The 13,280-nt window shown below is 38.2% G+C and overlaps 8 protein-coding genes across 8 annotated transcripts; 6 read left to right on the forward strand and 2 right to left on the reverse strand.

Annotated features, from left to right (window-relative positions):
• Positions 1-156: 156 nt before the first annotated feature.
• Positions 157-789, forward strand: YTH1 (cleavage polyadenylation factor RNA-binding subunit YTH1; the record flags this gene model as incomplete). The annotated part of the gene is made up of 1 exon (XM_455448.1): positions 157-789. The coding sequence occupies one exon, from the start codon at positions 157-159 to the stop codon at positions 787-789; it is 633 nt and encodes a 210-aa protein (XP_455448.1).
• Positions 790-1,645: 856 nt separating this feature from the next.
• On the forward strand, positions 1,646-2,569 carry PIL1 (lipid-binding protein PIL1; the record flags this gene model as incomplete). The annotated part of the gene is made up of 1 exon (XM_455450.1): positions 1,646-2,569. One exon carries the CDS (start codon positions 1,646-1,648, stop codon positions 2,567-2,569), a length of 924 nt encoding a protein of 307 aa, XP_455450.1.
• Positions 2,570-3,400: 831 nt separating this feature from the next.
• Positions 3,401-5,704, forward strand: COG4 (Golgi transport complex subunit COG4; the record flags this gene model as incomplete). The annotated part of the gene is made up of 1 exon (XM_455451.1): positions 3,401-5,704. The coding sequence occupies one exon, from the start codon at positions 3,401-3,403 to the stop codon at positions 5,702-5,704; it is 2,304 nt and encodes a 767-aa protein (XP_455451.1).
• Positions 5,705-5,936: 232 nt separating this feature from the next.
• Positions 5,937-8,453, forward strand: FHL1 (Fhl1p; the record flags this gene model as incomplete). The annotated part of the gene is made up of 1 exon (XM_455452.1): positions 5,937-8,453. The coding sequence occupies one exon, from the start codon at positions 5,937-5,939 to the stop codon at positions 8,451-8,453; it is 2,517 nt and encodes an 838-aa protein (XP_455452.1).
• A 316-nt stretch (positions 8,454-8,769) lies between these two features.
• On the reverse strand, positions 8,770-9,627 carry PRE2 (proteasome core particle subunit beta 5; the record flags this gene model as incomplete). The annotated part of the gene is made up of 1 exon (XM_455453.1): positions 8,770-9,627. The coding sequence occupies one exon, from the start codon at positions 9,625-9,627 to the stop codon at positions 8,770-8,772; it is 858 nt and encodes a 285-aa protein (XP_455453.1).
• Positions 9,628-10,370: 743 nt separating this feature from the next.
• RPL11A (60S ribosomal protein uL5) lies at positions 10,371-10,895 on the forward strand (the record flags this gene model as incomplete). The annotated part of the gene is made up of 1 exon (XM_455455.1): positions 10,371-10,895. One exon carries the CDS (start codon positions 10,371-10,373, stop codon positions 10,893-10,895), a length of 525 nt encoding a protein of 174 aa, XP_455455.1.
• Positions 10,896-11,007: 112 nt separating this feature from the next.
• KLLA0_F08283g (uncharacterized protein) lies at positions 11,008-11,523 on the reverse strand (the record flags this gene model as incomplete). The annotated part of the gene is made up of 1 exon (XM_455456.1): positions 11,008-11,523. The coding sequence occupies one exon, from the start codon at positions 11,521-11,523 to the stop codon at positions 11,008-11,010; it is 516 nt and encodes a 171-aa protein (XP_455456.1).
• A 388-nt stretch (positions 11,524-11,911) lies between these two features.
• MRP13 (mitochondrial 37S ribosomal protein mS44 MRP13) lies at positions 11,912-12,877 on the forward strand (the record flags this gene model as incomplete). The annotated part of the gene is made up of 1 exon (XM_455457.1): positions 11,912-12,877. The coding sequence occupies one exon, from the start codon at positions 11,912-11,914 to the stop codon at positions 12,875-12,877; it is 966 nt and encodes a 321-aa protein (XP_455457.1).
• Between the last annotated feature and the right edge of the window lie 403 nt (positions 12,878-13,280).

Below are 13,280 nucleotides of genomic sequence, written 5' to 3' on the forward strand. Positions count from 1 at the left end.
AATATCCTATAACGTTATATTTAAGAATTAGTAAAATAATTATTGTGTGTAACTCGCTTGTAACATGATTAATTACCAATCATCAAAGACATTTTCATAAACGACTGGTAGGCTACATTAGACTGGGTTGTCAAGGAGATAAGGGAGTTTAAACTAATGAGTATAGTTCATCCAGATACCTCGAAGTACGAGTTTAATTTCGAGCCATTTCTACGGAAAGAATATTCGTTCTCGTTAGATCCAGATAGACCGGTATGCCAATACTATAATTCAAGAGAGGGGATAAAATCCTGTCCCAACGGAGCACGCTGTCCAAACAAGCATGTGCTACCGATATTTCAGAACAAGATTGTTTGTAAGCACTGGCTCCGAGGTCTCTGCAAGAAGAACGATCAATGTGAATATTTACACGAGTATAACCTAAGAAAGATGCCCGAGTGTGTATTCTTCACCAAGAACGGGTACTGTACACAATCACCGGAGTGTCAATACTTGCACGTAGATCACAAGAGTCAGTTAGAAGAATGTGAGGATTATAATATGGGGTTCTGTCCATCGGGACCTGCATGCACGAAGAAACATGTCAAAAAGGTACTTTGCCCCAGATACTTGGTAGGGTTTTGTCCACTGGGTAAAGATTGCGACTGGTCGCATCCCAAATTCAAAGTACCTTCAGAACACAGCAAACTGCGCATCAAGAAAGACGAGCATATTAATACAAGAAAGATGGATGAGGAAAGGGAAAGACGCTTGAATGCCATTATCAACGGTGACATCCTAGTCACGTGACTGAATTTTTTCAGTTTTCATCAGTGCGTTCGTTCTCAGCCACTGCTGCTGTCACTATTCACTATTCAGCTCACCATACGTAATTCGATACAGATACAGATACTAAGTAACATAATACTACACAATGTTACAGCCGGATAATTCTATCAACCGACAGCAAAAGCAACACACCTGAAAAATTAAGGGAACCAAGGCTCACATACCTTAAATTGCTTATCCAATAGGTATCAGACCTCTCAGCCAAAATCATTCGCTGAGTTTCATTTATGGACACGCGGTCGACATATTCCCCAGTATAGAACACTCCATTCCACAGTTTCTTTCGGTTTCTTTTTTTTCTTGCAATACTGATAAGCATTAACCCTGAGAGCGGACGCATGAATGTACACCAGGCAACAGCGTGAGTTCTTGAAGTCAGTTTTCTAATACACCTATAACTGGCACTAGCCAGCTACTGGGATGGCAGTCTCGCATCACAGCAAGGCTGTCGACCGGTACCTCTTCGTCACTTCGTCTCTCCTCTGCTGCTGTCTATGAACCAGCGAGGTTTTGCTCAAAATGGAAAATGAAATTTTCGACGAAAACAAACAGAAATAAAAAAAAGGGAAAAGGGTAAAAAGGAAAATTAATGGAAGCAAGGTTTTTCCAAAGCAACTTCCGGCCACTTTTAGGAGAATTGCCATTGCATTTGGTAATTTATTTGTATATATATATAACACTTCTATATTTAAAAGTAAGGTTACTATTGTGATAATAACACGCAAGCTATTAATATTGAACATACGCTCAGTTATATAGAGTTCATTTGATCGAGTAATAGTTAAAAAAAAAGATAAAGACACCATATATTACAACCATGCACAGAACATATTCTTTGAGGACTACCAGGGCACCAACTGCCTCTGATTTACAGAATCCACCACCACCACCATCTTCTACCAAGAGCAGATTTTTCGGTAAGGGTGGTTTAGCTTACAGTTTCAGAAGAAACGCAGCTGGTGCGTTTGGTCCTGAACTTTCACGTAAGTTGTCTCAATTAGTGAAGATTGAGAAAAACGTGTTGCGTTCTATTGAATTGGCTGCTAACGAACGTAGAGATGCTGCTAAGCAATTGTCGTTGTGGGGTTTGGAAAATGACGATGACGTTTCTGATATCACCGATAAGTTGGGTGTTTTGATTTACGAAATGTCTGAATTGGATGACCAGTTCATCGATCGTTACGATCAATACAGATTGACTTTGAAGTCTGTTAGAGACATTGAAGGGTCTGTTCAACCATCTCGTGAAAGAAGAGCTAAGATCGCTGATAAGATTGCCTACTTGAAGTACAAGGACCCACAATCTCCAAAGATTGAAGTCTTGGAGCAAGAATTGGTCCGTGCTGAAGCTGAATCTCTTGTTGCTGAAGCTCAATTGTCTAACATCACGAGATCAAAATTAAGAGCTGCTTTCAACTACCAATTCGATTCCGTCATTGAACATTCTGAAAAATTGGCCTTGATCGCAGGTTACGGTAAGGCTCTTTTGGAATTGTTGGATGATGCTCCAGTTACTCCAGGTGAGACTAGACCAGCTTACGACGGTTACGAAGCGTCTAAACAAATCATTATCGATGCTGAGAGTGCCTTAAACCAATGGACTTTGGACTCTGCTGTTGTTAAGCCATCCTTGTCCATCAGAAACTTCGATGATGCTTACTTGGATGAAGAAGACCAAGAACAATGGAATGACGAAGAAGCTGAAGCCGAAGCTCAAGAAGAACACCCAGTTGCTGCTTAAACTTCTCACTCTTCTACTCCTTAGGTGCTTCTAAAAATCTCTTTTGTCACAAATTTATTATACTCTTATTCGCCCCTATTCGTTTTGTTTCGATTCTTTTCAATGAGTAGCCCACTGGCTGGCAAGCAATTTTTTTCTCTATTCGACTAACCTTACCTGCTTTAATATAAGTGCCAACTACTATCTCTTAATTGTCGTTTTAATAAAATACAAGTATTAACTCTTTAAAAAGAGAATTTTAGGGGAAGGGACTTTTCCCAAAAGGTTTTATGCCATGAGAATATAGGAAGACAGGTGGGAAATTCAATTTCCTATTCCTTTTGCATCTTTTTCTTTGTGAATGACTATGCCTTACACTACGAAATGGCTGTCTTCTGATCATGAATTACTTTGGTCTGTTCTTTGAATGTCTCCATCGCATAATCTTGAAATTATTGGACGGAAATACTGTTGAAAAGATTCAGAAACTGGAAACGAAAAGCAAAGCGAAAGACACTTACAAAGAAAAAATGTTTTTAATATATATATAATATTGATTTAAGGATTGACAATCCTCATTTACACTCATTGTTTCTCCCTATGTACTACTATGTATCAGCAATTCTAAAATAATCTGAAATTTCTATTAAGTCCCTTATACCTGTGCATTTTCTCACCACGTCAAACTTTAAATTTCCAACTGAAAATCTATCATTCAATGATTCCAAATATTTGGCAAGTCAAAGAATATAAATGAACACTTATAAATGCAAGAAGAATAGGGACCAAACACTGTGTGACTGATCAATTGCATCATTGCTTCTTTCTCAAGATAATATAACTCTCAATACTATGGAAATTGACGAGTTTCAACTCGATTCAAAACTATCGAAGTTCGAGAATCTATCGGGCAAATTATCGACCAAATCACAATTACCAAAGCTACTTCATTTGATAGAAGCTGATTATAGTCAGACTTCTAACGCTTTAAACAACTATATCAAAGGCTCAAATAATAAAATTAACAAATCGGTAAGGTCCTTGGAGTTAGGGAAGACCAATTTAACATCAACATTGTCTTTTTTCCATGAAGCCTTGGAATCTCTATCTAATTCTAACGTGCAATCGATATCAATTTCCAATAGGCTTAATTCCATCAAGGATGAAGCAGACCATATTAATCAATTGGCAGATTTTGTAGATTCTGTCAAACTTTTGAAGAATAACCTAAAAATAATAAATGATGCATTAGACACGAAGGAACCAAATTACCCAATGATAGCCCAATGTATCTATGAGATTGATCAGCTGCCAGACTCTATAATACACTCGCAGTTTGTTCAGCGGTGTGTACCCACTAGTGAACTTCCAGATCCACCGGTTCAGCTTATAGACAAGTGGAAAACTCATCTCTGCAAAGTATTTTCTGATAGGTTTACCAGAGCCACAAGAGACGTGGATGTTGGCACATTGACTGAATGCTTCAAACTATTTCCAAAAATTGGTGCTTCGGATCTTGGAATAGATCTTTACTCCAAATATATATGTGATAACATTGCACAACAATCCAGGACGTTAATGACACATACTTCCGGGGACCCATTATTTTATTCAAAATCCACACTACACCTTTTCAAAATTGTTTCTACGATGATAAACGACCATTCCAAGATTATTTTGCAAAGCTATTCCACTGATTTCATGTTAGAGATCATGCAAAAAGTTCAATTAGAGACTGATCTACAAGCTTGTTTGATTTGGGACACCTTCACTGATGATGTTTCGTTGGATAAAGTCTTCGCTTCATTGCAAGATAATAATGACATGAGGACTTTACAAGCCATTATCTTACAATTTTCGAATTTCTTGCAAAACTGGTCAATGTACTGCCAGTTTTTCTCTATGAAGTGGTTACAATTCACTAATGGGTCCGTAGATCCAATCAAGATTGTACCATGCCTTACCAGCGGTAAGTTCAATTCAAAATTGCAGGACAATATTGACACTTTCCATGCATTGACTATCCATTACACCACATACTGTTTCAAGAGTTCTTTGAAAACTTCATGCATGCCGAACTTAAATGATTCTTTGGATATTACATTATCTCAAAATACTGAAAGTAATCAGCAGATTATTTCCCCGGTATTGGAAGATCTCGCGATTCTTATAAAATCCTACTTGGTTTGGACTCTAAATTCGGGACAAACTGAATTAGTTACGAAATCTTTAGATTCAATTTCCCAAATGATTCAAAATGAGTACTTAATCAGTTTCGTACAATCAAGCTTGACCAAATTAATACCTAGGTTAACACCGGCATTGAGATTGCAAAAATATATATCTGCGCCCAATTACCCAATGGATACGCAAAGCAAATTTACATCGCAATTCGCGGCATTTAACCTCAAGGAGACAGATATGGAGTCTGTTTTGCATTTGCATCATTATATCGTTTACCTTAACACTATTTCTACAAATGAATCGATATTTAAGGATTTGTTTGAGAACGAAATTATAAAGATTAATCCACACTTTTTGATTGATAATTTCAAATTCAATAATGAACATGAGCTAGTTAAAGGTAAACTTCTATCTGTGCTACAGTATATCCTTGATAATAATAAGAAGCTTTGGAATTGGGCAATAATGATGCTATATCAAAATGTTCTGCAAGAAAACCTACATCGTCTACTATCGGTACTGTTCCAAAGAAACACCGAATTCTTATCCACATTACAGGATTTTGAAGACTTTGAAAAGCTGCACAAGTTTGTAGAAGAGTGGAATAAACTATTAACCCCATACAAACAAGTCCTCTCCGCAGCATCTTTCAACAATCTTTTGACCACTATTGTCAAAGATGTTTGTCCAATAATAGAGAACAAGTTTCTATCCCTACAATTTAACGAATTAGGTTCTATCAAGATTGAGAAACAGCTATCCATTGTTATCAAAACTATAAGCATGGACAATTATCAATTACGTGAGTGGTTTAAGAAGTTAACCCAGATGTGTCTCCTCTTAGGATTTGAAGACGACCAGTTTGACTCAAGCACTCAAGATCTAAAAGATGACGTGCTCAATTCATTGAACTGGTTATTGACATCTTCTGAACGTATCTCAATAAGACAACAACGTATCGACAAACGGTAGATTGGTGTCAACACATATATAATATCTGTAGAGGTCTATAGTGTCACATCTCTCTTAACGTGTAATTTATAGTCAAATTCGTTGTCACTCTTCACGAGTTGATCTTTCTTTTTCTTCAGGTTCCATTTTAACCTGAAATTAAGAAGTTGAATATCACATTTGTTGATGTTTACCATTTGTCTAAGGTAGGTCATCGGCAAGGCATAAAAGCAACAAATACCTGTGTATCGCGATGGATACGGATCGTAGCAGTGTAGGCATAAGTCCTGCCGAGCATAGCGTACCGTTGGAAGCATCAAAACGCGATGCAGATGCTACAGGAACGATTGTACCAGAGGAAGATTTAAAGCTAGAACACATACCAGACAATTTGGAGCATGCAGATTTCTCCAAACTTCTTGAACTTGATGAGAAGAACGATGATGATCTGTTTCACGGAATTGATATTTTAGATCAGCAAATGAAAAGCGACCAGGGGAAAGAAGATATAGAACTACGTGTAGAAGAACCGAAACGAGAAATGAAAGAAGATGAGTCCTCAAATGTGAGGAATGAGGATAAACAAAAGCTAGAAGCACCAGAGTCTCCAAAATCTATGCCGGCCATTCATAATGATGAGAAATCTGTGAAGCAAGTTTATCCATTAGTCAAGCATGAGGAAAACACGCCAGCTGCAATAATACAAGAAAGACTGGCACATAATTTGCAGAGACATAACTCATTAACGCCTATGATGTTCCCGCTCAAACAGTTAAACGAGCTCAAATCAGATATGCAAAACCTAAAGTTGAAGACAGAAGACGGAGCAAAGAACTCACCCCAATCTGATCAGAACACAAGCCAAAAAAATGCCGAATCGCCAGAAAATGGTCAGCAAGTTACGCAACTGCATCCTCAGTTATTGCAAGCTGCAGATGTGAACACGCCTACCTCTAATACAGTCCCTGGAGCATCGGATGAACAGTCGAAAATTTCAGCATACGCAAGGTTAGACTTTCAGGACTTTACTTTCTACGTTCAAACACTTCAAGTTATTATCGGAAGGCGATCGGAAAATGATTACTCTCATAAAGTTGATGTTAATTTAGGTCCATCAAAATCAATATCTAGAAGACATGCCCAGATATTCTATAATTTCGGTACGGGCAGATTCGAATTATCTATAATGGGTAAAAATGGTGCATTTGTCGATGATAACTTTGTAGAAAGGGGAAGTACTGTTCCGTTAAAAAATAAAACTAAGATTCAAATCGGACAGATACCCTTCCAATTTGTTTTACCTGATCATGAAGGTAATATCTCCAAGGAATTGGCATCGAAAAGTAAAAACAGCACTGCGAATGCAAGTCAGCCCCCAAAGAAAAAGAATAAGAAAGAAAAAGAAGTTAAAGAAGTTAAAGAGAAGAAGGCTCCTAAACCTCCAAAACCTCCAAAGAAGGTTTACACTTTGCAAGAAATTCCTCCAGAATATAGGACTAAACCTACGTGCTCTTACTCTAATTTAATTACATCTTGCTTGAGAAAATTTTCAACAGAAAAGGGTATGTCTCTCTCAGAGATTTATTCTGGAATTCGTGAACTTTTCCCCTACTATAAATATTGTCCAGATGGATGGCAAAGTTCTGTGCGGCATAACCTTTCATTGAATAAATCGTTCTGTAAAGTCTCAAAGGAAGGGAAAGGGTGGTTATGGGGATTGGACGAAGAATATATTGCTGAGAGAGAAAGACAAAAGAAAAAACAGGCAGAGGCACAGGCAGCTAAAGCCAAAGTTGCAGAGCTGAAGCAGCAACAGCAGCAGGAACAAAGGCTGAAAAAGCAACAGCAACAAAGTTCTAATTCCAAACAACCGAATATGGCACAGACGTTAGCGGCTAACAGATCTGATAAGAAAACTACTAGCATGGATGACAATCAAAGAACAATGAAATACTTACAAGAACAGTTAATGATTTTGACAAAAGATCGTAAAGGTTTAGATAAGTCTCTTATGGCACAAATTTTAACACAAGCATTAGCAATGACAATAAATCAAGTGACACAGGCTGCAAAGCAAAAAGGTATCAGTGGGAACCCATTAACTGCATTAATAGATAAAAATCCACAACATCTGAATCTTATTCTAGCGGCTGCAGTGAATGCCGCAACAGCCAAGGTCACAAAGGGTAAGGTAAATCAACTTGTAAATATGCCTCCTCCTACGGTGAAGGATCAGCAACCATCCGCTAAGAAGGAAATCCCTATTAAAAGAGCTGTCACCCCGAAACCACCTACGCCAAGTGTAGTGAATCCAGTACATGCAAATTCATCAAATAAAGATCAATCATTTGACCCTACATCCTTATCAAAGTTTTTTCAACCAAAGCAGCAGCAAGGCTCGAGGCCATCCTCAGGTATGGCTAAGACGCCAACTCCACCAGTTACGGTAGGGACACCCAAATCTGGTGTGGTTAGTAATGGAAGCTCTGTTCCAGCGACAAGTCCACAAGCTACGTCAACAGTGGTACCGAAAAAGCGTCCAGCTAGTGACACGGAATCTAGCGATTCCGATGATAGCAACAGCAGTGACTCCGACGAACAGAATAAGAATGGTGATTCCTCCGGAGAGTCATCTGGTGATTCGTCTTCGTCCAGCGATAGTGATGGCGATTCTGGATCTGAATCCGAAACTGATGGCAGTGACTCTGATTCAAATTCTGATGATAGTGATAACAATGGCCATGATAATGATGACGGTCAGAGTGATTAGGAGAACATGATACATTCATAGATTAATTAACTATCTTCATTCCAAATGTATTAAAGTGTTAGTTAATATATATATATATCAATCAAATTGTAACAATAAACCCAAAAGTTACAGTCGGAAATGTTCGATGGAAGAAGGAAACATTAAGTTGGGCGATTGAGTAGTGATTGCACTGAATCCACGTTGAACGGCTCTGGTCGTAGTTCCCACCCATTAAATACACCATTTCGGTATAGGACAAAACTATGTATACAATATATCTTAGTCATAGGAGAGAGAAGTTATTATTAAATTATATTAACTGAAGTGAGTACAATTATTGACTTACCACATTATTGAATGATTTCTCCTTTTCTTTTATTTCCCAGAATAAAGTATCTACGTTATGATTACCATGATAAACCCATCCGTTTTCGGTGACGTGATATAAGTTAATGGACCCACCCGAATAAGCATCACGATGAGCAGCTGCAAGAATAGAACGTTTCCCTATATATAGCGCTTCTTCTACCGATAGATCCCAACGGTAATTAGCATCTAGAACACCATAAGCGAATGTTTGCCCTGAACCCACACAGAATAGGTCACCTTGCAATCTTGTTCCGTCAGAATCGACATAATAAATGGTTGGGCCCTCCTTCTTTGTATACCCACAGATCATGGTACCCATTGACAAACCAGCCCCTTTATATTCATAAACCAAATTACTCAAAATCTTTGATGCTGCTGCGACGGAAATCCTTTCCTTTTCTCTTAATTCATGTAAACGGCATTGTGATCCTAACCAAGTTTCCCAAAATTGACAATCAGCAGCACCACCGGCCATGGTACCTAGCAAAAATGGGTTGATTTCGATAACTTTCTTCACCGTTTGTGAAGCAATCCATTGACCTGCAGTGGCACGAGAATCTACCGCCACGATAATTCCTCCTTTAAATCTGAACGCCAACGTTGTCGTACCATGGGCAATCTTAATCTTACAATCTGGATTCTTTGAATCATCGGTGTGAGCTCTCAAAAATTGTTGCGGTGTGCTAATTGGTGGCATGGATAAGCTTGGTGCTAATTGTTTGAATTGAGAGTCTCCCAGCACAAAATTTTCTCTCAAAGTCTGCTCATCGTTCAATTCAGTGAAAACACTGGAACGACTGAAATCGTCAGCTATGGCTTGCATTGTAATAGGATGCGTATATAAATTGGATAAATCTTCCTCGTTTCAATTTATGACAAATTTAGTCCAAAGTTGATTCAAGTAGATGCTAAATCCTGATTGTATATTATGACTTCTTTCTTCTTCTTTAACTGTACCCTTTTGCCACTCAAGGCTCTAATTGTTTAAGTTCATATAATCTCAGAATGAAGGTTGTAATTCGGGTTTGATATCAACGATTGTATGGGACTGTCAAATGTGTAGGGTAACGATACATCATCCGTACATTCTCTAAAGTATCCAGAATTCCAAATTCATGGTGTACGGATGGTTAAATTAAAAGTGTGTACATGATATTATTACTATATAGGGTTATTTAGTCCGTGAGACTCATAACTCGCTGTGCGGTAAGGGCGATGAGAGACATCATCTAATACGACAATATAATTCCCGTCCTTGGTGATCATTTGGTTCTGCTACTGCGATCTTTGGGCGACAACGCAACTCTTTTTTTTTGTTTGGAGCTTTCGCCTAGTGAAAAATTCATGATAATTCCCAATGGATGGAAGAACAGCTTGACCTAGGGACTAAGTTACAGGTTTGATGTAGGATTTTTTTTCATTGAGGTTTTTCAACATTGGATTCACTATACGTTTAGGTACATCTATTACATATTTAAAAGTATTCTCGTATTAGTGGTCTATTTCTTTTATTATTTGTAGGTTTTATTCCGCTGTACACGTCAACCCACAACCCCATAGTCCAAGATGTCTGCTAAAGCTCAAAACCCTATGCGTGAATTGAAGATCGAGAAATTGGTCTTGAATATTTCTGTTGGTGAATCTGGTGACAGATTGACCAGAGCTTCCAAGGTTTTGGAACAATTGTCTGGTCAAACTCCAGTTCAATCCAAGGCTAGATACACTGTCAGAACTTTCGGTATCAGAAGAAACGAAAAGATTGCTGTCCACGTTACTGTTCGTGGTCCAAAGGCTGAAGAAATCTTGGAAAGAGGTTTGAAGGTCAAGGAATACCAATTGAGAAACAGAAACTTCTCTGCTACCGGTAACTTCGGTTTCGGTATCCAAGAACACATCGATTTGGGTATCAAGTACGACCCAGGTATCGGTATTTACGGTATGGATTTCTACATTGTCATGGGTAGACCAGGTGCCAGAGTCACCAGAAGAAAGAGATGTCAATCTAAAATCGGTAACTCTCACAAGACTTCCAAGGAAGACACCATCGCTTGGTTCAAGCAAAGATACGATGCTGAAGTTTTGGACAAATAAACAACCCATTTAAACTGAAAAAGTGTCCTATCTATCGTTTTATCAAAGCAAGAATATTATTATATCGTAATATATAGATAAATTATTATTTTTACTGCAAATATTAGAATATCTATATTGTTGCCTTTTCTAAATTGTCATTCAACGTCAACCGCCAGCGGTTATTCAATGAATCAATTTCCTGTCTATGAGATTCTTCCATGTTAGTTCTGTATTGAGATAATTGTTCCAACTGTTGTTTCTGAGTTTCTAGCACACCTCTGATCTGTTCTGTAACTGACTTCAACATTTCTTCTTGTACAATAAGCTGTTTCGGCAGCGTTTTGGATATCAGTCTTTCGAGACACAATTCCTGGTGCTTCAAATATGCGTATCGGACTTCTGCGGACATTTCTGGTCTCTCAAGCCATATTTGACTTCTCCATTTTTCAATATTGCCATCCACATCCTCATAAACATTGAAACTTTCCCTCAAACAGCCGTTTACTTCAATTTCTTCTCGAAATATGTCTGCCACCTTGCTGTGTAACGTCGTCTCATCGCTGGTTACACCATTGGCTTCAAGAGTAATTTTCTCGAGATACTCTTGATATCCCAACTCAGTATTCATTTTCAGTACAGAGTTCATGTTTGGTCTGGTTATTTAGTCTTTTCGGAGCTGGAATTAGCGAAGAGTGTTTCTTAGAACAGCTTATCGATGATTGCAATTAAGCATAAGTGCCCCAATGTCTTTATGCATAGACAGGTTTTTAATATGGTTTTTGATATCATCTTGTACGTGTTGAAAAATTTCATGTTTTCAACATTTCTATGTAGAGCGGAAACTAGCCAGAGGAAAGCTTGAAGATTGAATCACCACATCACAGTAGAAAAACACGCTTCATCAGCTGCAATCATTGGGATAACTCATCGGTTATTGGCAGAGGTAACACAATTAATACTCTGATTTGGTTGAAAAAGCCAGCGGTAGGAACAAAGGTCTGATTTTAATCCTCATATAACAGTCAAAGCAGCGAATGTTCTCTCGGTTTTTCACAAGATCGGTTTCAACTGGTGTAGAGTCTCGTGCGGTCTTTGACAACTTCTTACAATTTGTCAAGACACCACAGACTCTAAGACCATACATCTACCGCAAAAAGAATGCTAACCGTTTGTTGGCCATGGATTTGAAAGATCCAGAAACTAAACTTCCTATTCAACCTAGACCATCAGTGTTAAGACCAAGTGCATCAGTTCTCAATAGCGTCATATTGAACGCATCGTCAGCTGAAGAGTTGGAAAACATGGTTAGAGATTGGAAGAATATCACACCTAGAAGGAAAGAGTTCTGGAGTTATTTGATTCCCCAGCATCTACAAAACATGTTGTTAACTTCCACTTTCAAGTTTGGTGCTTTAGGAGCAGTTTTGAATGTTCTGTACCAAATACAGCCATTATTGGTGAAAGCAAAGCAATTAGAAGCCTATAACGTAGATGTATGGTATAATACTGTATTGATGTGTCAATTGCATAGAAATGCGTTCCAAAACGTTCAAGATTCCGGCATGGTAGAGAGAGGCCTAAGGAAGTTATCATCGACTGTTACCAAAAGAGAAGATACAACTGGTTTAACAAAGGAAATTGTTCAAGCTTTGGGTAGACAACAGAACGTTGAGGTGAAATTACCTAATTTCGCTAGAAATATTGAAATTAACTTGCCATCGATCGATGTTAGCACTGCAAGCCAAAATCAATTAAGGACTTTCTTGACAAAGAACACCACCCAGTATTTGTTGAGCAGAACAGCATTAGACTTCGGCTCAACTGAAGCTAAGCTGCAACAGTTTGTTGAAAACTATCAAGCCGTTTTAGCGCAAAACTCGGTTGCTGACATTTACGACAAATACGTATCCCAATACAAACAGCTGTTAACTCAAAAGGCTACTGAATCTGAAACGACAGAAGAAGCTCATGCAGATGCACAAGCAGAAGAAACGAAATAAAGGATAGACTTATCCGTAACCAATATTTCCCAGAACCGTTCATGTATATATATATAAGAATCAACGTCAGTTAAGAATATTACTAGAAATTCAAAAAACATTAACAAAATGACCATAATTCATAAAGAAACTCACACAATATACTTCTATTATATAATTATTGATGTGCCGTCACGGATTCATCGCAAATTGAGTAAATGTTCGTCAATTAGCGCCTGGTACCATGTCACTCCCGCTAGCCAACTCGGGCACTGAGTTTGTTCGATCTGCAAGGAAATCACCGTCAACGAGTTTTCCATCATTCTTTTTAAGAATTTCAATTTTGGTGAAATTATTCAAAAGCTGACATAAATACCAATCGATGATCTCGCAGTTCCTGTGATCCAACGGAAATCTATTGGCA

This window comes from Kluyveromyces lactis (genome assembly GCF_000002515.2).
Source record: "Kluyveromyces lactis strain NRRL Y-1140 chromosome F complete sequence".
NCBI classification, from domain to species: domain Eukaryota; kingdom Fungi; phylum Ascomycota; class Saccharomycetes; order Saccharomycetales; family Saccharomycetaceae; genus Kluyveromyces; species Kluyveromyces lactis.